A 24384-nucleotide genomic window follows, 5' to 3' on the forward strand; every position below is an offset into this window, starting at 1 on the left:
GTTTCAGGACTTTAGAAATCTCTAAAACTGAAATTGGCATAAACACGAGTATATTACAGAATAACAGAATAATCAATGACTGCAAATGGATACAGTTGATTGCCGGCTATGGAAAATAGCAAACATTATTTCTAACAGAAATTTAAATCACTTTGCATAAAGTGCAGATTTTTCTCACCTCTTAAAACATGGGGCCTGGAAATGATTATCCATTTATAGGCAAAAGGCCACCTTAGGCAAAAAGGGACAAGCAGGGCAATAATCAAACTGAAACACTCTCATTTGAACATCAGGAGCCAAATGTTATTTGGAACATGGTTGTCACTAAGCAAGTTCACGGTGTGCCAGAAAAGCTGTTTCCTATGTCTCCCTGACTGATCAGAAGAAATCCCTTTAGATGACATTCTAACGTTGGGATGAACTGCCCCCATCCTAGGAAGAGAAGTCAGCTCTTAGGGCTCAGTGACATTAGCCTGGAGCCAGCTTCAGCAGTGTGTAGGAACCAGGTAAAGACATGCCCACAGCACACCTTTCCTCCGAGGGACGCTGCCGAACTCCCTGGCACTTTGAAATTGTGCCCTGCTGAAGCGTTTTGGGTAGAAACAGCCGGTTTCAAATTTTCACTTAATCATGATGGTCATGGGAAGCAACTGATTGCTTCTACCATTTATTTTTAAGAAACTGTCCTAACAAAATGGCCTTGCATTCGCCTCTGATGTAGTGAACTGTGTGTACAGGATATTAATTGTATGTAAAACACTGAATCCACGCTCACTGCCTGCCCGTTTTTGTTTCAGGCATCCTGACAAAAACAAAAATCCTGGAGCAGAAGACAAGTTCATCCAAATTAGCAAGGCTTATGAGGTATCGTGTCAAACTTGTGATGCATCCATTAGCTTTGATAAAATACTCTTTAACTGGCCAGTTTTGTAACGACCTCTCAGAGAGGGCACACACCCCCAGTGTCCTTGACCTAGTTTCTAGATGATGGTAAAGAAAGCCTATTTAGACACATCCAATATGTTGAAATCGGTGCCTGAATACTTTTTCAGCTCTTAAAAAAAAAAAAAAAAAAAAAAAAAGTGGCCTATTTTAAAGGCTTTAATTGGAATTGCAGAATTCTCAGAATTCCTCAATGTAGGTCTCTACTTCCTTTGTCGAAACTTTTTTTTATTTTTTAGGTTTTATTTATTTGACAGACAGAGATCACAAGTAGGCAGAGCAGCAGGCAGAGAGAGGAGGAAGCAGGCTCCCTGCTGAGCAGAGAGCCGGATGCAGGGCTCAATCCCAGGACCCCTGAGATCATGCCCTGAGCCGAAGGCAGAGGCTTTAACCCACTGAGCAACACAGGCACCCCGAAACTTTTTTATCACATGCTCATCTCAGCAGCATATGTACTAGAGTTTATATTAAAGAAAGATGGATGGGCCCGTATTTATTAAAGTGGCACAAGCTTACAAGTACATGGAAACACAAGATTTTCAACAATTTTCCAACACATCCGCTTAAGTAGCTTGGTCTGGAATGTGCACAAAAGAGAAGTCCGCGGCTCCCGTGATTTGTGTCGGGTGATACTCTTCGAGATACAGCGCTTGGCTCATAGAATAGAACCTCATCCTGAAACAGCTTCTCGAATTTTAGACTTCGGAGTTGTTTCTAAGTAAAACAAAGCTCACGTGCCAGACCCTGCACTCGGTGCTGTGGCAACATTTTGGTGTTCGCAGCTTGTCCTGTCCTGGTTTGAGTTACTCCAACTTTAGTGGCATGACCTAGTCCCATTTTTTTATGGTCAACATTATGTTAAGTTTTATTTGCTTTACTTACGTGCCGAGTACTGTGATAACACAAAATCTCTAAAGCCAAGATGAACACAAGGACTGAAGTCTTCTGGTCTTGAAATAACTGGATGTTTCTACTGAGAGAAAAGTTTCCTGGTATGTTGGCGACTGCTCTCGGAAAGTCTAACCGTGCTATAGCTTTACGTTTCTTTTCTTCCCGTGTCTTCCGTGCTGCTCACAGGACAGTCCTTTGGGTGAAAATTTTTCCGTTTCATAGATTTCCTTTTTTTTTTTTTTCCTTTCCTTATAGATTCTTTCCAATGAAGAAAAGAGGTCCAACTATGATCACTATGGAGATGCCGGAGAGAACCAGGGCTACCAGAAGCAGCAGCAACAGCGAGAGTATCGCTTCCGCCATTTCCATGAGAATTTTTACTTCGATGAATCCTTTTTTCATTTCCCTTTTAATTCTGAGCGGCGGGACTCCATAGACGAGAAGTATTTATTGCACTTCTCGCACTACGTGAATGAAGTGGTTCCAGACAGCTTCAGGAAACCTTACCTCATCAAGATCACCTCAGACTGGTGCTTCAGCTGTATCCACATCGAGCCTGTTTGGAAAGAGGTAGTTCAAGAATTGGAAGGATTGGGTAAGATCATTTTATTGGCTGGAAGGTGTCTGTACAGAAGAAGGTAACATATCTTGAATTGTATGGGCTCCTGGGAAGAAGGAACAGTGAGATTTCTCTTCAGAAGTTCACATGACTGGGGGTTTTTCCAAGGACACATTTTCAGAGAAAGAAATGTGTCCGCCATTCTCATTTTGCACTACTAATTTGAAGCCTTGACCTAGCCTTGAAGCCTCTGTACAATTTCCTAATATCTAGTTGGGGGAGCCTAATATATAGGAGAAGTTTAAAAATTATTGGTTGAACAAAGCAGCCCTCATTGATGCTTGGAGTTGCTAGAGCTGTCATAACAAAATACCACGAACCAACAGAAATGTATTTTCTCACAGTTCTCAAGGTTAGAAGTCCAAGATCAAGGTGTTGGCAGGTTTGGTTTTTTCTGAGGCCTCTCTCCATGGCTTGTGGGTGGCCACCTTCTCCCTGCCTGCTCGTGGGCTCATGTCTCTCTGTGCACGTCTCCGGTGTCTCTCTCTCTCTTCCTGTGTCCTCATCTCTTCTTACAAAGACACCAGTCATACTGGATCAGGGCCCAAGCTGACTAACTCATTTTAACTTAATTACTTCCTTAAAGGCCCTATCTCTAAATACAGTCACATAAACACAGTACTGGGGGTTAGGACTTCAACAGATGGATTTGGGCAAAGAGTCACAGTTCCATCCATGACAGTAATGGTCATGCATTACCATTCGGGATCACAGATTAGCCCTTCCTGTGTTCATAGTTACCGCCTGTGCCAGGAAAATGCCAGCGATCCAGGCCAGGTATTTATTTTAACGACTCTTAAAAGTTGGAATTATGGAAGAGTGTGTGTGTGTGTGTGTGTGTGTGTGTATGTTACAGGCATTAGGAGACCTCTTCTTGAGTAGCTAAGAAAGGCCAAACTCAATCATAGGGACCAAGGGCCCGGATGTCTCTGGAGAGAATGTACCCATGAAAACCATCAGTTCGTTTATCCTAAAACAGAAATTTTCAGCCTGTGGTTCAGAAGCACTCCAGTTTGCCAAAATGCTTTCATGAGATTGAGTAAAGAGGTTCTTGGAAGAAGATGAGGAAATAAGTTTAGCACAGTGTCACGCACATGGGGGGCAGTCAGCAGATGCTGCTGCTGGTGCGTAATGAGAGAACAAGAGGCTGAGATGAGCTGGAAGCCCCTGGGTTGAACAGTGTAATGGTGTTTTATGCCACACTAGGTGGTATACTGAAACCTCTTTAACCTCGTTCGTCTAGGCGCCGACATTCAGACCCAGGAGCAGAATAGAAACGTTAAACCAGTGCGTAAGTTAGGACGGCAGTGTGCCTACACCAAACTCAGGTCAGAGCCAATGTTCTTTTTTTTTTTTTTTTCCTAAGATTTTATTCATTTATTTGACAGACGGAGATCACAAGTAGGCAGAGAGGCAGCCATAGAGAGAGAGGGGGAAGCAGGCTCCCCGCTGAGCAGAGAGCCCGATGTAGGACTCGATCCCAGGACCCTGAGATCATGACCTGAGCCAAAACCGAGAGTCCAATGCTTCGCCAACTGAGCCATCCCCTGCCAAAAATATTCCTACTCTGAGTTAATAGGAAGAGCAGACTAGGGCACCTGATGGGCCCAGTCGGTAGAGTGGGTGACTCTTGATCTCCAGGATATGAGTTGGAGTCCCATGTTTTGTTTAGAGATGACTTTAAAATAAAATCTTTCAAAAAAAAAAAAAGAGAGAGAACAGACCATCTTAAATATCAGCGGAGGGGTCAGGGGAAGCTCGGACCTTCTCCCAGAACAACGTAAAGTGCCTGGATTGCCATGGATGGATGAAATAGAACAGTTCTACCCCGGGGGAAACGTGGCAGCTAGTTAGGGGGAATCCACGGCCACACAGCGTGGTAAAGGCTAGTCTGCAGACATAGCCCACGTGTCTGGACAGCCATCCTGGGGAGGAGGACCAGAGTAGTCAGTGCTGCCTTCCACCTCGAGGAGTTTACTGTCTAGCTGAAGAGAAAATCTGTCCCCAGAGAATGCACACTTGGCTTTTGCGAGTACAGAATCACATTTGCAATTACAGAACAATGGAGTGCTGCCGGAGTGAGTGGGGGATGAGAAAGAATGCATGTTCTCATTGTACACTCTCTTCCTGATGGACCAAGTACAGTGTTGGCCGTTAATGTATAACTTATGTAGTTTTTATTGAGCTTCAGTTGTTTGGCATTGTGCTAGGTGCATCGTGAGGATTGTCTATATCCCCAGAGCAACTCAGTGCAGGAGAGACTGTTACTATCCCTGTTTTCCAGATGAGCAAACCGAGGCCCAGGAAGGTTAAGGAACTAATCAAGGCCACACTATCCACAAGTAGGCGTGCTGGGATACAGTCCCAAGAGCACGACTCTAGGGGCCACGGTTAACCACCATGCCTGCACGGCTTCAGAAATCAGTAAAATGTGGCCCTTGCACCAGCACACTCGGGTGGGAGACACAGGCGAATCATCGCAGTGCTCTGTGTGCTCACTGGGAGGGGTGCAGACAGCGACCAGGGTGTCAAGGAGGTTGCAAGTCTTAAAAAAATCAAATACCATTTTAGGGCAACCCAGTTTGAAGAACCCTGCAGCTCATTCACCATGACTTCTCATTGATTTTTTTTTTTTTAAGATTTTATTTATTTATTTTACAGAGAGAGAGAGATCACAAGTAGGCAGAGAGGCAGGCAGAGAGGCAGGCAGAGAAAGAAGGGGAAGTAGGCTCCCTGCTGAGCAGAGAGTCCGATTCGGGGCTTGATCCTAGGACCCTGAGATCATGACCTGAGCCGAAGGCAGAGGCTTAAGCCACTGAGCCACGCAGGCGCCTCTCTCACTGATTTTTTTGTAAAGATTTATTTATTTATTTTAGAGAGAGAGAGAGTGTGAGTGTGAACAGGGGAAGAGGGAGAGAGAGCCTCACGCAGACGCCTCACTGAGCGTGGATCCCGATATGGAGCTCAATCTCACGACCCTGAGCCGAAGGCAGAGGCTTTAACCCACTGAGCCACCCAGGCACCCCTATGTTTGGAATTTAATTAGGAAGTCACACATGTGCACAAAGATAATGTGCACAAAGATTTGTACACAAAGGTATTCAAGGATACCCATTAAAATATTCCTTGTAATAGTGAAAGCCAAAAGCAACTTCAGTATTCAGACAGACTGATGGAGCGGTTTCCGTGAGCTCCCGCTGCGTGCCACACTCTGGCCTGGTGCTTGGGATACATCCGTGAACCGAACCAGGCTCCCTGCCTTATGTCCTAGCAGGGGCAGACAGACAACAAGCAAATGACAGAAAAAAGCAAAGTGTGTGAGTTGTTAGAAGATGGGAAGTGCTGTGGAAAAGGAAAGTGATCGGGTTGAGGGTGATCCCGTGTGTGGTGGGGGGAACTTCAGACATGGTAGCCCGGTGGGCCTCATGGAGAAGGGCTTGGAGTTAGCAAAGGAGGGACCCAGTTCAAGAGAAGTCGGGGAGGCACGCAGTCCAGGCGGAAGGAACAGCCAGTGCCAGGGCCCTGAGGCAGGAACATGGCAGCATGTTTACGGAAGAGAAGGATGCTGGGTGCTGAAGCAGTGTAAATGAGGAGGAGGAGGAGGAAAGCGAGGTCAGAAGGGGACCAGGGACCAAATAATAAAGGGCCTGTTGCCCTTCATGTAGATCAGCCTTTACTCTGAGTGAAACGGGAAGTCTTTGCAGGGTTTGGACAGAGGCGTGCCATGATCTGTGTTTATGTGTTAGAGGAGACAGTGTGCTTAATATGTTGAGAACAGGCCATGGGGAGACCAGGAGAGACAGTAACATTGGGTGGGTGTTGCACAACCAGGGAAGAGAGATGGTGACTCAGAGAAGAACCTAAAGGAAGTGGAGACAAACAGATTCCTGGCGCGTTTTGGAAACGAAGCCAACAGCACTTGCTGACAGATTGGACGTGGGGTGTGAGCCGCGAGAGGTAGAAGATGACTCGGGTCTTCCGTGCAAGGGATAGGAGGGAAGGAGCCCTGTGGGTGACCAGGGGAGGCCTGCGTGGGATGGGCCTGGGGGAGGAGAGCCGGAGTGGGGTTTGGGAAATGTTAAGCTTGAGAAGTCTGTTGGGCATCCAAGAGAGGACTCGTCCTTTGCTGGCTAAGAATATTTCATATACCTTGGTGTCTGGCAGAGGACCTGGCTTGCCAGATACCGTGGTTGGAGGAAGGAACAAGGAAGTTACTCGAGCATTAAGTGAAATGAGTATCAGATGCCCCTGTTTTGTTTTTTATATAAGTTGTGTGTCCACACATGTGTTTATGTAAGAAAAGGTACAGATAGATACCAGATTATTAACAGTATTATATGGGATTTGACTTCTGAGTGATTTTAACTTAATTTCTTTCTCTTTTTGAGAATGTATACTTTCTAATATCTGTCTCTACAAATTAATTTATATAAAATGGAAAATTTATCTGAAGAGTGAGAAGACTGACTTCTCTTGATAAATCATAGTTATTTTTCCAACCATTGCCAAGTTGTTGAACCCTTGGATTGTTTACAGGTCTTTTTCCTTGTGAATAGAAGCACTGTGAGCAGACGGCTTTCTTTTCTTTTGAAGTATTTTCTCACAATCTCCAAAAATTTGAAATAACAGGACTGAAGGATACAAAGATTTGTAGCTCTTAAATATTGCCAGATTATTCTGCAGTAATACAACTGAACCGATTTAGAATATCAGCAATGAAAAAAAAAAAATGCTCATCGGTCTACTGGGAAAGATATCCTCCCCTCCTAGGTCAAGATTTCAACTGCACACCAAAAACATCACTTAGCAGCGTTCCTTCATCTACCACGGGGGCATAAACAAGCCTCATATAGGTCTTCCACACTTTGCAGGTGTAGGAATCGGCGTGGTCCATGCTGGGTACGAGAGACGCCTGGCCCATCACCTGGGAGCACACAGCACTCCCTCCATCCTGGGAATCATAAATGGGAAAATCTCCTTCTTCCATAACGCGGTCGTCCGCGAGAACCTGCGACAGTTTGTAGAGAATCTTCTTCCAGGGAACTTGGTGGAGAAAGTAAGTACCTGGCGGAACAGTAGATTACCAGGTGCCTGGGACCGCTGGCGGCCCTGACCTCTGTCTGTGGTCATCTCAGACCCGAGGGCAAGGTCGTGTGTTAATCACTCAGCCGAAATCATCTCAACAAAATCTGTAGGAGACTGAAAATTGAAATAGAGTGAAAGACAGAGAGACTCCGTTCCTGTTAGTAACCACTGGACACACTTTGACAGTGGTGGGGATCTGAGCTGAAGTGACAGTGACTCTCATTTTCTAAACCAAAAATTAGATCAGCAACATGGGATGAAAGATTTCTTTCTGACTCGTGTGTTTTTTCATTTGAAGGTATTTGTCTTATGAAAGGATTCGAATTAGGTTACATTTGATTGTATATTTAACAGTCACATCTGTGGAAAACACAAGATTTCACGAAGTCAAACATTTTTGCAACTTTTCAGAACTTAGCGTAAGGCAAGGTTGAGTCAATTTCACAAACAAGAATTGCACTAAAGAAACCGGGCACAAAGAGCACACACTAGTTTATCTTTATACTTAAGAAGCATTTTTCCTCCAGGATCTTAGATTAGGGATCAAAGGAGCTAGAACAGAATTCTTGTTTGTTTTAGCAATTCATTCCTTTAACTATACCAGAGAGAGCGAACATATCAATAATTCCATCTTATTTCCACATGCACTATGCATAGACTGTCCCGCCAGGATTATTATCCACAGAAGAAATACTTGTTGGAGGCTCCCAGAACCATCACAGGTTGTCTGAATGGGTCCTCAAACATTTATGAAATACCTGTTCTCTGCCAGTCACTCTAATGTTGAGGACTCTTCAAGGAGCTCCCAGTCTAGTTGGTGATTATTTCCATCTGATCTGCCGAGAGGCTGCCCAAGAGAGCTGGGAAAGGCTTCTTGGCAGAAACAGTCCCAGCACGAAGTTCGCCAGGTGAGCAGAGAAAGGGAATGAGTTGCAGGCAGACAGAGGTCCAGGACATGAAACAGCTCTGTGTGAGGTAGTCACCAGTGAGCAGGAGCGGATTTACTGGCATCTCCCTGCCAGGGCCTCTGAGAGCCCAGCCGCCCTGGTCAGGAACTCGGGCGTCGTTTGCAGGTGCTGGCACCACTGGAGGGGGCTGAGCTGAGAGTGAAACGACCAGATTGAGGTTTACTGGAGATCATTGTGGAAGCGGAATGGAAAGATAAACCTTCTTTAACTTGGAAAAATTTCTAGGAAAAATTTTTATTTATCCATGTTTTTTATATTCTCAGTAGGATTATTTCAGCCATAAACAAGGAAGCATGACAGTACCAATTCACGGGGTAATAGATGAAATCGTGTAACGTATAGACTGAGTGGGTCCCCTTATTCTTTTAAGTCGTTTTAAAAGAGGAATCAACGGCATTCTCTTCCACAGGTTAACAGATGAATAAAGACAGTCTGTAACAGATTAAGAAACATGTCTATAATTCAGAAGCTTGATTTTTTTAATAACATACCCAGTAATTATTCCAGAAAAGATTGTTGATTTCAGTCTGTAGGACTGGGAACATGAAAAGATGAAATCAGTAACTATTCTTTTTAAACCATTTTAGTCAAACAAAGACAAAAAGATAGTAGTCTGCATTTTCTATTTCTTTTTTTTTTTAAGATTTTATTTATTTATTTGATAGAGATCACAAGTAGACAGAGAGGCAGGCAGGTAGGGGGGAAGCAGGCTCCCCGCTGAGCAGAGAGCCCAGTGCGGGGCTCGATCCTAGGACCCTGAGACTATAACCTGAGCTGAGGCAGAGGCTTTAACCCACTGAGCCACCCAGGCGCCCCTGCATTTTTTATTTCTTATGAAACAGGGTCTTACACTTAATTGATTTTGTTTCATTACCTCTTGACTATATAATGCACTTGTTGGGAACTGACTACTGAAACCAACTTCCTCTCTTCCATTTAAGGTTACAAATAAAAATTACGTCCGATTCCTCTCTGGCTGGCAGCAAGAGAATAAGCCTCACGTGCTTCTGTTTGACCAGATGCCCGGCGTACCGCTGCTGTACAAGGTATATTAGGTGCTGGGGGAAGGTTTGCCCTTTTTTTGGTGGAAGGACTTGTGGGCTGCTTTTCCTTTTTGTGAGGAAGAGCTTACCCAAAGAGAAATGTGTGAAGACCAGAAATTTGCCTTAACCACCGTGCACTGAGCATGTCCTGATGCCATTACCGTGCAAGTGCGTTCCACACACACACTAGCCTAGGATCTTCGGAAGAGCCCAGGGGTATAAACAGCATCCCTGTTTTATAGACCCAAGATACCGAAGCTCTGAGAGGTTGTATAACCTGTGCCCACGGTGACCCTCCACAGCACTTCTGGCTCCTCCCCCCGCCCCCATTAGCCCTGTGACATGAGATGGGAGAGCAAAGTGTCCCGCCTAACTGTTCTCACCCTCCCCACCGTCTTCCATAATCGAGGTAATTCCTCCAACACTCCATGCCTCCTCCAACCCAGTGTCTATCTCAGGAAACTGAATATTTTTCTCCATAGGTGAAAAAAAAATAAAATTCACTGTGTTTAGCTTTCTGGGTACAGTTTTCAGGCGTGAAATGCTCTAGAATTCCTTCAAGGGCACTAGCAGCCCGAGTGGGGCTGTACAAGTTAGGAATCGTCTCCACCCGTGGTGTGAACGGGTCTGTCTTGGTTTGTGTGATCCTGCCACCAATTTAGTTTCTTCCTCTCTCTTACACCCAAACAGTTGACTGCTTTTGCATACAAAGATTATTTGTCATTTGGATATGTACACGTCGGTCTGAGAGGGGCCGAAGAGATGACAAGACAGTACAATGTCAACGTCTATGCCCCCACCATCTTGATCTTTAAAGAACACATAAACAAGCCTGCAGACGTTATCCAGGTACGTGGGAGTCGCCCTGGCTTGCGGCCGCACTCACATTGTGTCTTGGGCCTTTAGAAATAAACAGCAACACTGAACAGAGCCAGTGAGAAGGAGAAATTCGTTTTTCATTTCTTCCTTCAGAGGCATGAAATTTAAAAACAAATTTGGTTTTTATCCAATTTGGGTCTGTTTTACTCAAAAAATAATCTCTGGGCAGAAAATAAGACGGTGTTGGTGCCCCGGGCTGAGGGAAGAAGATAGGGGAGTTAGTGTTTCATGAAGACAGTTTCCACTTGGGAAGATAAAAAGATTCGGAAGGTGGATGGCTGTGACAGCTCGCAACAGTGTGAATGTACTAAATGCCACAGAATTACGCACTTGGAAAGGGTTAAAATGGTCCATTCTTATTGTATATTTTGCCACAAAAGTAAAATAATAAGAGGGGCACCCAGTTGACTTAGACATAGAGCATGTGACTCTCCTCTGTCTCGGGGTTGTAGGTTCAAGACCCACATTAGGTATAAAGATTAGTTAAATCTTTAGGGGTGGCTGGGTGGCTCCGTCGTTAAACGTCTGCCTTTGGCTCAGGTCATGATTCTGGAGTCCTGAGATCAAGCCCCGCGTCGGGCTCCCTGCTCCGTGCAGAGCCTGCTTCTCCCTCTCCCGCTCCCCCTGCTGTGCTCCCTCTCTCGCTTCGTCTCACTCTGTCAAAGGAATAAATAAAATCTTTAAAAAACTTTTTTCAATAAAATAAGAAACAGTCATCACCTTTTATCTCTAAAGTGATCCTGTCAGAGAATCAATAATCTTATTCTAAAATAAATTACAAAAATAAATTTAAAAATTAAATATAAAACAACAAAAAGGAATGAAAGAAAACCATAGTAAACTAACTCAGAGAACATATAAGTGAATATCTGATCTTAAGGTAAAGAAGGGTTCAGGGCACCTGGGTGTCTCAGTCCTTAGGCTCAGGCCGTGGTCCCAGGGTCCTGGAGTGGAGCCTCACATCGGGCTCCCTGCTCAGCGGGGAGCCTGCTTCTCCCCCTCCCACGCCCCCTGCTTGTGTTCCCTCTGTCGCTGTCTCTCTGTCAAATAAATAAATGAAATCTTTAAAAATAAAAAAGATAAGGGCTGAAAATCTTGTTGGAAAATCTTAATTTGTGTGTAAGTTTAAAATTTATATGTAAATACTTCAAAAATTTTAAGTTAAACAATAAGCTAAGGGAAATACTTACAACCGATCTAAAAAAGATTATCTTTAATTTCTCATGAGCTTCTTCTAATCAAAGAGATCAACACAATACTTCCCAAAAGTGATTGCTTAATGGGTATAGAGTTTTCTTTCGGGGTGATGGAAATGTTTGGAACTAGAGAGAGGTGATTGTTACACAACACTGTGAATGTACAAAATGCCACGGAGTGATATTTTAAATAGTTAATTTTATGTTATGTGAATTTCACCTCAATTTTAAAAAATTTTAATAAAATTTCCCAAGCAGGGTAGGCTGAGAATATGAATAAAATTCTGAGAAGAGACTCAGGTGACTAATAATCACTTTTAAAAATTAAATCTGACTAATAAAAGCCAGTTTAACATTTTCTTCTCCCAACATGTTAAAGATTTTCAAAGAGAATATAGTTGAACAGGCAGCCTTTTGCGGAGCTGGAGGAAGCTTCAGAAGTTTTCAGAAAAGCAATTAGGTGATAATAGGCCAATTGCCTGGATTCATTCACCAAAAGAGTACTCCTGAGTACCTCGTATGGGCCAAATACTGCCCTGCGCTGGGGACAAAGCCCTGAACAAAGTCACCTCAATTCCTTGTTCCAAGGTCTACCCTCTGTTCTAGCTGTACGACAGAAAATGGGCATAACATTACTCCATGGTGGCCTGTCGTAAGGGGAGAAGCACCAAGAGGAAAAACAAAGCAGGAGAAGGGAGTGGGGAGTTGGGAGAGCAGGTTCCCATATTTTAAAGCAGAATGACCGAGAAAGGCCTCACTAAGAGGCGGCTTCCATAAAGACCTAAGGGAGATGAGATTACTTTTTAGGAATCTGTCCTCGGGGAAAAGGAATTCAGGCCAAAATTATAGAGACATTATCATTTGTAACCAGTTTCACTGGGGGGAAAAATAGAAGTATCCAACAGTAGGCTAATTATTGGTATACACCAAACGGACTACTATATAGCCGTTGAGCTATTAAAACGGCAGTTCTAGGGGCGCCTGGGTGGCTCAGTGGGTTAAAGCCTCTGCTTTCGGCTCAGGTCATGATCCCGGGGTCCTGGGATCGAGCCTCGTATCAGGCTCTCTGCTCAGTGGGGAGCCTGCTTCTTCCTCTCTCTCTGCCTGCCTCTCTGTCTACTTGTGATCTCTGTCTGTCAGATAAATAAATAAAAAATCTTAAAAAAAAAAAAAAAACGGCAGTTCTAGAACACTTACTGATGGGGACAGTTTTCATCACATAAGGTTGAAAGGGGCAAACAGGAGACAAAATTGAGGCACAAGTCTGTAGCAGGTCTGAACCCTCTCCCTGGTCATCTCAGACCCGAGTTCCACAGTAGTGAACTAATAACGCAGACAGAATCACTTAGATGAGGTCTGTAAGAGAATGAAACTTGAAGTAGACGTAGCACAGACTGAAGGATCTCAGTAGATGTCAATTCTAGACACGCCTAAACACTGATCTCGATTTTGTGACTTGTGTGTGCATGTGCGTGCGCGTGCGTGCGCGTGCGTGCACGTAGGAAAAAGCTGGAAATAAATGCATCTCTTGATGGCAAAATTACATATTATCCTAATACTTGGGTTTTCAAAAATCCCTTTTGTGGACATGTATTACTTTATTTCTTTAATGTTATTTTTAATTTTTTTTTTTCCTAAAATTTTTTTTCCACATAATCTCTACACCAAACATGGGGCTTGAACCTGCTACCCTCAGATCAGGAGTCAGCATACTCTACCAACTGAGCCAGCCAAATATATATATATATATATATATATATATATATGCATATAATTTTTTTTTAAAGCAGTAGGAAGCCTCTGACTCATCCTCTCTTAAAGGAAGCTAGAATGAGAAGTTCTAAAAAATCGCTTATTTCATTCACTCCTTAAACATTTTGTTGCCTGCCTGTTGTGGAGGGAATACAGAGGAGCTCTGACATCCAGAGTTAGTCTCTGTCCTCACGACTCCATCGGAGGAGAGAGGCCTGGAGGCAATTTCCATCCACCAGCCTGGGTGACTCACTCTGATGTGAACATAGGGCAAGGGCCCTTGAGGCTGGGACTCCGGGGAAGGACCTGGCGTGAGGCAGAACCAGATGGGGTAAGGGGCCAGTGAGGAGAGAAGGGCAGGTTTAGAAGAAGGTAATGGATTCAGCTGTGGAGGTACAGAACGTGAGCAGCCTACAGGAAGTCTGAGGGATGGTGTCCCCCGGACAGTGGGGTGTAGGGATCCAGGTCTTAGTGGGCTGGGGAGGGAGGTCTGTAGCTCCTCAGCAAGTGGTGAGAGGCAGAAGTCCCCAGTGGGAAGCCACCTGCCAGGCATTGGTAGTCAGTAAGAGGAGGAGGGGGCCAAGAACAGATTTCTGGGCAACCTCAGGCAGTTAAAAAGGCGTTGCCCTGCCCCGTGGCCGCCGAGGAGCTGAGAGAGTCAGGAAGAAAACATGCCGGCAATGAAGAAAGGAAAAGAACTTCTCAATTCAGGATTTATCTATGAAGACTTCCGAAATTGCTTTTCAGGAATAGCTTTTCCTCTTGAGAATGATTCATTGGTCCCTTGGGGGAAGTTGTAACTCAGATACATTTACAGAATTACTGGCACGGGGTGCCTGGGGGGCTCAGTCGGTTAAGCATCTGACTCTTGATTTCGCCTCAGGTCATGATCTCAGGGTTGTGAGATCGAGCCCCGCACCCATCTCGGTGCTGTGGGTAGAGCCTGTTGAAGATTCTCTGTAGCCCTCTGTGCCTCCGTCCTCCTGTGCACACACACAGGCTCGCTCTCTTGCTCTCTAAAAAAAAAATCACTGGCACAATGGATGCTTTTCCAGTTTGCTCCTGTGGGTCTGAAATCGGCGCCGCCCCATGGCAGGTCATATAGTAGGTGACGCTGGCGGTCCCACTTGTTTTGTGGCGCGCTGCTGAATGTGTTGTGTTGGGTCTGCAGGATTTATGGCCACGTGCTAATTTCTTGATTCTTTCTTCCCTCGATGGGCATTTGGGGGCTTTAGGAGCCATGTTTCCATGAACATGTGTATCTCAGTCTATCTGGGTTTCTCTAGGACAGCAGTTTGCACAGGTTCACAGCCCCTGGGGTGAGGGTGAAAAGTCTGTGAGATCAGAACAGTCTTCATAATAACATAAAGATGTAATTTGTCCTTTTGCTCTGTGTTGATACTTACGCTGATGGTACGAGAGCCATAGTGGGTGAAATTGCCAGAGCGCGGCCCCATGTGCGGCCTTGTGCGCAGCCCAGTGCACCAGCCAAGTCACAGCCCAGTGCGTAAACCCAGGCATGGGACCCAGACCACTATTAAGCAGCTGTTTTTCACTCCTAAGCACTCACCATAAAAACAAACAGAAAGGGATGCCTGGGTGGCTCAGTGGGTTAAGCCTCTGCTTTCAGCTCAGGTCAGGGTCTCAAGAGTCCTGAGATCGAGCCCTACACCGGGCTCTCTGCTCAGCAGGGAGCCTGCTTCCCCCACCCCCTGCCTACTTGTGATCTCTGTCAAATAAATAAATCAGTCTTAAAAAAAAAAAACAAAACCTGTAACTTACCGCTTAATGCCCTTGATGAGGCAGTAACAGGGATTTATTTTATTTTATTTTTTATTTGACAGACAAAGATCACAAGTAGACAGAGAGGCAGGCAGAGAGAGAGAGAGGGAAGCAGGCTCCCTGCTGAGCAGAGAGCCCGATGCGGGTCTTGATCCCAGGACCCTGAGACTGTGACCTGAGCTGAAAGCAGAGGCTTAACCACTGAGCCACCCAGGCGCCCCATACAATTGATTTTTTAAAGATTTATTTTTAGAGTGTGCTTATGAGTGGGGGGAGGGGCAGGGGGAGAGGGAGGAAATCACCAGCAGACTTGTGGCTGAGCACAGAGTCCTACAGGCTGGAACCTACAACCCTGAGATCATGGCCTGGGCTGAAACCAATTGTCAGATGCTCAACCAACTGAGCTACCCAGGAACCCCAGGACAACTGATTTTTAAACACTGACTTTGTGTCCAACAACCTTGCTAAACTCTCTTCCTGATTGAAATAATTTATCTGTACCATCTTTTGGGCTTGCTTTTAAATATACAGTCATATCATATGAGATTAATGGCAGTTTTATTTCTTTTTTATTCAGCCCTTATTTCTTTCTTTCTCTTACTTTATTGGTGACCTCTGGTGTGACATGGAATAGAAAGGCGCCTGGGTGGCTCAGTCAGTTAAGCGTCTGCCTTCGGGGGCGCCTGGGTGGCTCAGTGGGTTAAAGCCTCTGCCTTCAGCTCAGGTCATGATCCCAGGGTCCTGGGATCGAGCCCCACATCCGGCTCTCTGCTCCTCGGAAAGCCTGCTTTCTCCTCTCTCTCTGCCTGCTTGTGATCTCTGTATGTCAAATAAATAAATAAAATCTCTTAAAAAAAAAAAAAAAAAAGGTGCCTGCCTTCGGCTCAGGTCATCATCCCCGGTGCCTGGGATCCAGCCCCGCATCAGTCTCTGTGCTCAGGGGGAGTCTGCTTCTCGCTCTGCCTCTCCCTCTGCCTCTCCCTCTGTGCTCTCTCTCGTTCTCTCTCTCAAATAAGTAAAATCTTGAAAGAAAGAAAAAATGAAAGAGAGAGAGAGAGAAAGAAAAGGAGGAAAGAAATGTAGTGATGGAGGGAGGGCCTGGGTAGCTCAGTCGGTTGAGCATCTGACTCTTGATTTTGGCTCAGGTCATGATCCCAGGGTCCTGGGATCCAGCCCCGTGTCAGGCTCCACGCTCGGCAGGGAGTGTGCTGGAGAGTCTCTCTCTCCCTCTCCTTTTATTCCCCTTCCCCATCATGTGCGAGCATGCACGTTCTCTCCCCTCACCCGAATAAATAAATCAACCAACCAATCAACCAACCAACCAACAAATAGAATCTTAAAAAAAAAGGGGAAATGTAGTGATGAGGGCATCCCTGTTCTTGATCTCCATGTCCCCAGTATGGTGCTTGCAGAAGGCTTTCTGTAGCCACCCTCATCAGGTCACGGAAGTTCCCTTCTATTTACTGCTGACCTGAACGGTATTAGTGCTTATCAGATGGATTTTTCCATTTCCATTTTTTCTTTTTTTTTTTTAAGATTTTATTTATTTATTTGACAGAGAGAAATCACAAGTAGATGGACAGGCAGGCAGAGAGAGAGAGGGAAACAGGCTCCCTGCTGAGCAGAGAGCGCGACGCGGGACTCGATCCCAGGACCCTGAGATCACGACCTGAGCCGAAGGCAGCGGCTTAACCCACTGAGCCATCCAGGCGCCCCCATTTCCATTTTTTCATTTCCATTTCCAGCCATTGAGATTATCCTGATTTTTCTTCTTTCTTTATTCTTTCCTCTTCTAAAATGTGCTAAATACATTAATTCATTTTCTAAAGTTAAACCTGAGTTCATCAAGATAAGTCCAACAAGATCACGATTTGTATTATGCTTTCAACGTATTGCTGGGTTCAGTTTGCTAATATCTTCTTGAGGATTTTTGCCTTTGTGTTCAGAAATGAGGTTGACTTCTGACTTTTCTTTCTCCTGATGCCTGTGTGAGGCTTTGCTTCCTGAAGTGAGGTGGGAGCGTTGTCCCTTTTTCTATTCTCAGGAAGACTTTATGTAAGATTGGATTGTCCTCTTGAAAGTTTCATCAAAGCCATCTGTGACACCATCTGGGCCTTGAGTTGGTGTTTAAGGAAGGATCTCTGACTGCCGCCGGTTCACCTTCTTTAACGGTTACGCAACTGTTTAAGCTTTCTATTTTTTCAGATACTGCTGTATTTTTCTAGAAAATTTTCTGTCTCCTCTAAATTTTTGAATTTAAGTGACTTTTTCTTTTAACTTTTACAACATAGCTGGTGATTCCTCCTTGTCACCCTTAGTAGTGGTTTTTTGTGCTTCCTCATTTGCGTGATGGGTTTTACCAGAGGTTTGTCCATTTTATTAGCTCTTCCAAAGAACCAGCTTTGGCTTTGTTAATTCTTTACTTCTTTTCCTTTTTCTATGTTTGTTTTGCTTTGTGGATCTCTATTTTTTTTTTAAGATTTTATTTATTTATTTGACAGATCCCAAGTAGGCAGAGAGGCAGGCAGAGGGAGAGGAGGAAGCAGGCTCCCTGCTGAGCAGAGAGCCTAATGCGGGTCTCAGTTCCAGGACCCCAGGATCATGACCCGAGCTGAAGGCAGAGGCTTTAACCCACTGAGCCATCCAGGCACCCCGTGGATCTCTGTTTTTATCTTTATTATGTCCTTCTTTTCCCTTTCATATTTTTTGCTGTTCCTTTTTTTTTTTTTTTTTTTTAACTTCTTAATTGGGCATCTAGGTCATTAATTTCTTTTCTGTTTTATTCGTTGTAACATTACCCTCTAAGTATGGCTTTATCTGCACCCCAGGGTTTATAAACAGTACTTTCCTGAGTCATTCAGATTCACGGGGCATCTGGGTGGCACAGTTGGTTAAGTGTCCGACTCTTGATTTTGGCTCAGCTCATGATCTCAGGGTCATGAGATTGAGGCCTGCATCAGGCTCCACGCTCAGTGGGGAATCTGCTTGAGAGTCTCTCTCTCTCTCTTTCTGCCCCTCCCACTCATTCTGTTTCTCTCCCTCTCTCTCTCAAATAAATAAATACTTATTTAAAAAATTCAGAGTATTTTCCTAATATCTGGTAGGCTCTTCTTAGATAAGAAGGTGATTTGAGTACGTTCCTTAACATGTAGAGATAGATATTCTTGTTGACATTTTATATGGATTTCTAGGTTGTGGTCAGACAACCTGCTGGATGTATCATTTCAGTCCTCCAAAATGCACAAAAATTAGTGATAACAAAGTGACCATGATATAGTTTTATAGTCTGCCTTTTATACTTTGTCACTTTGGAGTTTATTTTTAATTGTTCAGTTTGTTCTCCATCTTAAAGCAAAATCAGTTTGCCTGGAATTCAGAATGACCTGTTAGGGGCACGTGGCTGGCTGAGTTGGTAGAGTGTGTGACTCTGAGTCTTAGGGCTATGAGTCCAAACATTGAGTGTGGAGCCTATTTAAAAATCTTTTTAAAAGGGGCGACTGGGTGGCTCAGTGGGTTAAAGCCTCTGCCTTCAGCTCAGGTCATGATCTCAGGGTCCTGGGATCGAGCCCCGCATTGGGCTCTCTGCTCAGCAGGGAGCCTGCTTCCTTCTCTCTCTCTCTGCCTGCCTCTCTGCCTACTTGTGTTCTCTGTCAAATTAAACAAAAGGGGGGGGGGGGCTCTTTAAATCTGCCAGCATATAACCATATACAAAAATACTTCATTGGAAAGGGCACTTGATTTTCCCTTGACCTGAAATAGCTCTGTCGTTGTTTCCAGCCCTGAACTGTTGAAATAGATCACCAGTGTTTATTTACTCACACAGCTCTGTCTTGTTTGATGTATAATTTAGCCCGGGTCAGTTCTTTTTCCAGGTCTTTTTCTTTTTTTAATAATTTTTTTCCTTGAGTATAGTTTACATACAGTGTGACATTAGTTTCACGTATACAAGAAAGTGATTCAGCTTCTCTGTATGCTGTGCTCACCACGAGTGTGGCTACCATCTGTCACCATACACCGCTGTTAAAGTATCATGGGTCAGCCACATTTTTTTTAAGCTTTGAGTAAAGCCCATTTGCAGTGCGAAAGGGGTATAAAAATCAACTGTTTCTTGGTTTTTCTGCAGGCCCGAGGTATGAAGAAACAGGTCATCGACGACTTCATCACCCAAAACAAGTATCTGCTGGCAGCCAGGCTCACCAGCCAGAAGTTCTTCCATGAGCTCTGCCCCGTGAAGCGGTCTCACCGACAGAGGAAGTAAGGATGCCAGGCTCTGCCTCTGCTTGTCGCCGCAGGAGAGGGGACATGTCACACTTCTCTACCGGGCAGTTAAACCTCTGCCTGTGATGTCAGAACTTAACTCTTTATGTTAGTAGTGGGGTATACAAGTATCCAGGGTGCCAGCCAGGCCCCAGGGGGCGTCAGAGAAGATCTCCCTCATTCATAACCCTTTAGCTAAGGCCAGAAGGGTGAGTAGACTTTAGCCAGCTGTCAGGGAGAGCCTGGGTCCCTCTGAAGAAGTCTGGATATGAACATGTCGCTGTTTCCAATAGAAGGTTCCATGCAGAGTGCGCCTTGGGAGGCCTTGGGTAGGGGGCTGGGAAAACACTAACTTTCGGAAAGTGAAGGACACTGAGGAAATGTTGAGAGAATTAGCTGGGAATGGGAAGGCTGAGGCATACTTATTCATACAGAGTATCTAAAAAGTCTAGAAACACAAAGGAAATATTTATTAGACCCCTTTCAGATTAATCAGTTAGTGGCTTTAAATGTAGGACTTTTTCATCATGCAACGTGTCTAGGTATGGAAGGAAGGAAAACATTCTAGTCATCATGTTTGAAAATACAACGCCAATATTGTTTAAAATGGGAGAACTTACCTATGTTTCCAGATATTTCTGATTCCTTTATAAGACTAAGGGAGAAGAAAGACTTGAATTCGATAGAAAGAAGAATTTCATGGACTCAAAGATTGTGTACGCGGCTTTCAGAAACGATCCCAGATCCGTTCACTTCTCACCTTTTTTACCACCGCCACCTCTGGAGACCCCCATGCTAGCCTCCAAGCCAGGCTCTGCTTCCCTTCCGTTCTCTTCCCCTCTTGTGCCGTCCAGGCGGTTCTCCACACAGCAGCCAGTGGTCTTCCTGGAACTGTGTGCTGGGTCCAGTCTCTCCCCATCCAGGGGTCTTTGCACTTGAGGTTCTCTCTGCCTGGAATGCCCTGACCCCTTTTTCACCATATGGCTCAGCCCGTTCGGGTCTTTGCTCACCTCTGAGAGGTGACGTGTTCCTGTGCAATCCGGCTAATGGCCCAAGACAGATCTGACCAGCTCTGCCTGTTGTGGAGACACTTGAACGGCCAGCTTCTGAAAGGATTCAGAGGCCTTTGCCACAAAACAAATTCCCAAGTGTGATAACGTTTGGTTTGGGGAAGCTGTCACCAGTCTAGAAGAGAAGCAGGTCACTGATGACTTGGAAATTGTCTCTCATTAGAGACTTCTGACGTACAGCGTCCATTAGTAAAATGTATTCGCTTCTGTAAAACGAGCGAGCCTCTTCTTCTTCTCTTGTTCTAGCCTCAGCCTTGGAGATGGATTATAAAGTCTTCTCTTCTGTCGTTGTGCAGGTACTGTGTGGTTTTACTGACCCCCGAGGCTACCAAGCTGAGTAAACCCTTTGAGGCTTTCCTGTCCTTTGCCTTGGCAAACACACAAGACACAGTGAGATTCGTGCACGTCTACAGCAATCGGCAGCAGGAGTTTGCCAACACCTTACTACCAGACAGTGATATGTTTCAAGGAAAATCAGCGGTGAGTCATGGATTCTCTTCGTAGTCTGAGCTCTTGACACACTTGTGGCACCTGACCTCTTTCTCCCTTCTTTGACAGTTTTGAATACAGATTGCAAGAAATCCAGAAACCTCTGAACCTGTTTTGAAAGCCTACTCTTGAAACAATCTTTTACCCTAGTGATTTCACCTCCTAGATTTTCAGCATTAGATCTTCCCAGAAAACGTCTTTCTTATGAGTAAAGGTTCAAGAGCAATCAGTTCTTTTCAATAATTTTTTTTTCCCCATGACAGGTGTAGTCTTAGAATACCTAGTTTGTAAGGGACACCTGGGAATCTCAGTTGGTTAAGTGTCCAACTCTTGATCTCGGGGTCTTGAGTTCAAGCCCTGTGTTGGGGTCCACGTCCACTACTTGGGAAAAAAAAATAGAATACCTAGTTTGTAAAATCTTCCTTAGGCTTCCTTAGGCAGTAAAATCTCCCTCCTTCTGCCTCTCTCACTTCATTTTAATTGATCTCTCTTCCCTTCCCCTCCTTTGTCATCACTCTACAGAAGCAGTAAATTCTTCCCTGTCTTTGTCATCGTTTTGGTAATAATGGAAAATCGTTCTAAAAAACTCAAAGTTCCTTATTACACTTTTAAGTCAGAAGTTACAGGAAAAAGTCTACTCATAAGAAAGAGCTTTAACTTTCAGCAGAAACTTTGGAAAGTCACCATAAACATGGTGTCCTTTGTCAGAAAGAACTTAAATCTTGTGCACGTACTTTATACCCATCCATATTCCTGTTCAAGCTTATCGCTGCCTTCACTGGATCCTTTTTACCGTCCTCCTTGAGAAAAAAAAAAGCCTTGAAGACTTGTAATGGTTTCCGGCCTTTTCCCCTAGGTGTCTATCTTGGAGAGACGCACCACGGGAGGAAGGGTGGTGTATAAAACGCTGGAGGCTCCCTGGACAGGGAGTGAGAGTGATAAGTTCACACTCTTGGGCTACCTCGACCAGCTGCGCAGAGACCCGGCTCTGCTGTCCTCCGAAGCTGTACTCCCGGACCTGACGGACGAACTTGCGCCTGTAAGCATGTAGCCCAGGAGAGGGGGCACCGGGCAGGGCTCCCAGAGCCAGAGCAGAGGCAGGCTGCACGCTGTGTTGGGTGAGGACCTCTCTGCCCCAGGCTCGGGGGCTCAGTCCTTACCATCCCACATTTTCTCTGTCCTTAGATCTTTCTCCTCCGGTGGGTCTACTTTGCTTCTGACTACATCTCAGACTGCTGGGACAGCATATTTCACAACAACTGGTAGGAGTATTGCTAGATGAAAGTTCTTTTTCTCCATCGATAGCAGAACCACTGTTTTTCTCTTGAATCTGTCTTTCTTTGATTCCAGTGTATACTCAATACAGGCAAGTGGAAGAATCTTTACATGTTTTCAACGACTGTTCCCTTTATCTTTTTTTTTTTTTTAAGATTTTATTTATCGGGGCACCTGGGGGGCTCAGTTATTAAGCCTCTGCCTTCGGCTCTCATCATGATCCCAGAGTCCTGGGATTGAGTCCCATATCTGGCTCCCACTCCCCTTGATAATGTTCTCTCTCTCTGTCAAACTAAAATAAAGTCTTTTTAAAGATAAATAAAGATTTTGGGGCTCCTGGGTGGCTCAGTGGGCTAAAGCCTCTGCCTTTGGCTCAGGTCATGATCCCAGAGTCCTGGCATCAAGCCCCACATCGGGCTCTCTGCTCAGCAGGGAGCCTGCTTCCCCCCTCTCTCTGTCTCCCTCTGCTTACTTGTGATCTCTGTCTGTTAAATAAATAAAATCTTAAAAAAAAAAAAAGATAAATAAAGATTTCATTTATTCATTTGACAGAGAGCAGCAAGCAGAGGGATACGTATTTGCTGATTGCCCCCTCTTATTTTTTGTGTGTGTTTGCTGATTGCCCCTTAACCACTGGGCCTGTCCTCTACATCGGTGCACCCCTGGTGCCCAGCCCAGGGCCCAACACACATGGAGGCCTGTGTAGAGATGTACAAGCCAGTCAGTGAGTTAACCAGAGAAGGAAGGGCTCTCCCACCCCCAATAATACCGTGAGCCCCTGAAGGGCAGAACCGCACCTCATTCATGTTTGTGATTCCTGGCACCTGGCACAGCTCGTGAAAAATGGCAGGCCTTTGAGGAGTGTTTGTGGGTGCATAAAATTTTAGAGCACGTCCTAGGGAACGTCGTGAAAGGTCAACATTTTCTTCTTCCTCCACCCCTCTGGGCCACGGCTGAATTATTCCAGCCGGGGGAAAAAAAAAATAATAATCAAAGTAAGGGAAACATTTCCACAGACTTTTTAGTCACCACCCTCGATATCAGAATGTTCTTCCACGTTCACAGCATAAATCCTGTCACTTCCTTCTGCGGAACTTACCAAGCACACACCTTATTCTATTGAGACAAGATAATCAGACTCTTAGAATAAGCAATCTGAACTAAAACGGTGAGGGAAAATCTCGTTTTCCCCACCCCCATGCTCACCCTCCCCCCCCAAAAAAAACCTTACTTGTACGAAACCATAACGTGTTTATTGATATGAAAGCCTTTTGGTTTGGGTTTTTTTTTTCCTGAGCCACGGAAAAGAAACCCAGTATCATTCATGGGCAGAGCAGAGTTTGTTAACTCCATTTCAGGCGGGAAATGATGCCTCTCCTGTCCCTGGTCTTCTCTGCCCTCTTCATCCTCTTCGGCACCGTCATCGTTCAGGCTTTCAGGTAAATGGCTCCGTGGCTTCCCAGCCCGATTTCTCAAGGGTGAGCCCCAAACCTCGGGGTTGTGTGTACTGTTTCTTTCCTAAAACTCCTTGTTTCTTACTTTAGTGACTCAAACGATGAGCGAGAATCCAACCCTCCAGACAAAGAGGAGGCCCACGAGAAGGCCAGGAAGACCGAGCCAAGCTTCACCAAAGAAAACAGCAGGTTTCTCTGAACAGGACACCAAACCCACCCCTGCCAGGCAGGAGAGCCACAGGCCGCAGTCCGAGAGCGCGGTGTTCGAGTACCTAGTGTCTGTCGGCTCTCTGGGTCCCCCCACTCGTGTGTGAGATGGGAATTTCGGGAAGAATCAGCTGCTGGGTAGTGTTTACTGAAACCCCCGAGGCCTTTAGACACAGGACCTACTTTGATGCTACTCCATGCCTCCAGGCCCTCAGTCTCAAACATGATAATGGGGACAGGAAGCAAAGCAGGTCCGAGTTGCTAGATGACCCAGAAGCAGGGAAGCCTGTGTCACCGTAACCATGCAGCTCCCCTTCGCCCTGTCCTAAAGCCACTTCTCCGCCAGCCGCACCGCAGCATCTGAACGGCCCTCTGTAGGCCCAGCACCACCAAGCGGGGACCGTCCCCATCCTGCCGATGTGTCAGGCTCCAGAACATTAAATGACATCCCTAGTCTGGTGGGAACGTAGCATTT

At 45.2% G+C, this 24384-nt stretch overlaps 1 protein-coding gene across 3 annotated transcripts in view; it reads left to right on the forward strand.

Annotated features, from left to right (window-relative positions):
- The window catches only part of DNAJC16 (DnaJ heat shock protein family (Hsp40) member C16), a 33870-nt gene that overhangs the window by 5300 nt on the left and 4186 nt on the right, over window positions 1-24384 (forward strand). For all 3 annotated transcript variants that reach the window (XM_059137647.1, XM_059137648.1, XM_059137649.1), the window contains 11 exons: window positions 798-864; window positions 2089-2428; window positions 7324-7508; window positions 9447-9551; window positions 10239-10397; window positions 19281-19411; window positions 20781-20964; window positions 21830-22012; window positions 22159-22235; window positions 23607-23687; window positions 23793-23891. In XM_059137647.1, coding sequence (XP_058993630.1) covers window positions 798-864; window positions 2089-2428; window positions 7324-7508; window positions 9447-9551; window positions 10239-10397; window positions 19281-19411; window positions 20781-20964; window positions 21830-22012; window positions 22159-22235; window positions 23607-23687; window positions 23793-23891 — 1611 coding nt within the window. The remainder of the gene's footprint in view (window positions 1-797; window positions 865-2088; window positions 2429-7323; window positions 7509-9446; window positions 9552-10238; window positions 10398-19280; window positions 19412-20780; window positions 20965-21829; window positions 22013-22158; window positions 22236-23606; window positions 23688-23792; window positions 23892-24384) is intronic.

The sequence above is a fragment of the Mustela lutreola genome, chromosome 10 (assembly GCF_030435805.1).
Source record: "Mustela lutreola isolate mMusLut2 chromosome 10, mMusLut2.pri, whole genome shotgun sequence".
NCBI lineage: Eukaryota > Metazoa > Chordata > Mammalia > Carnivora > Mustelidae > Mustela > Mustela lutreola.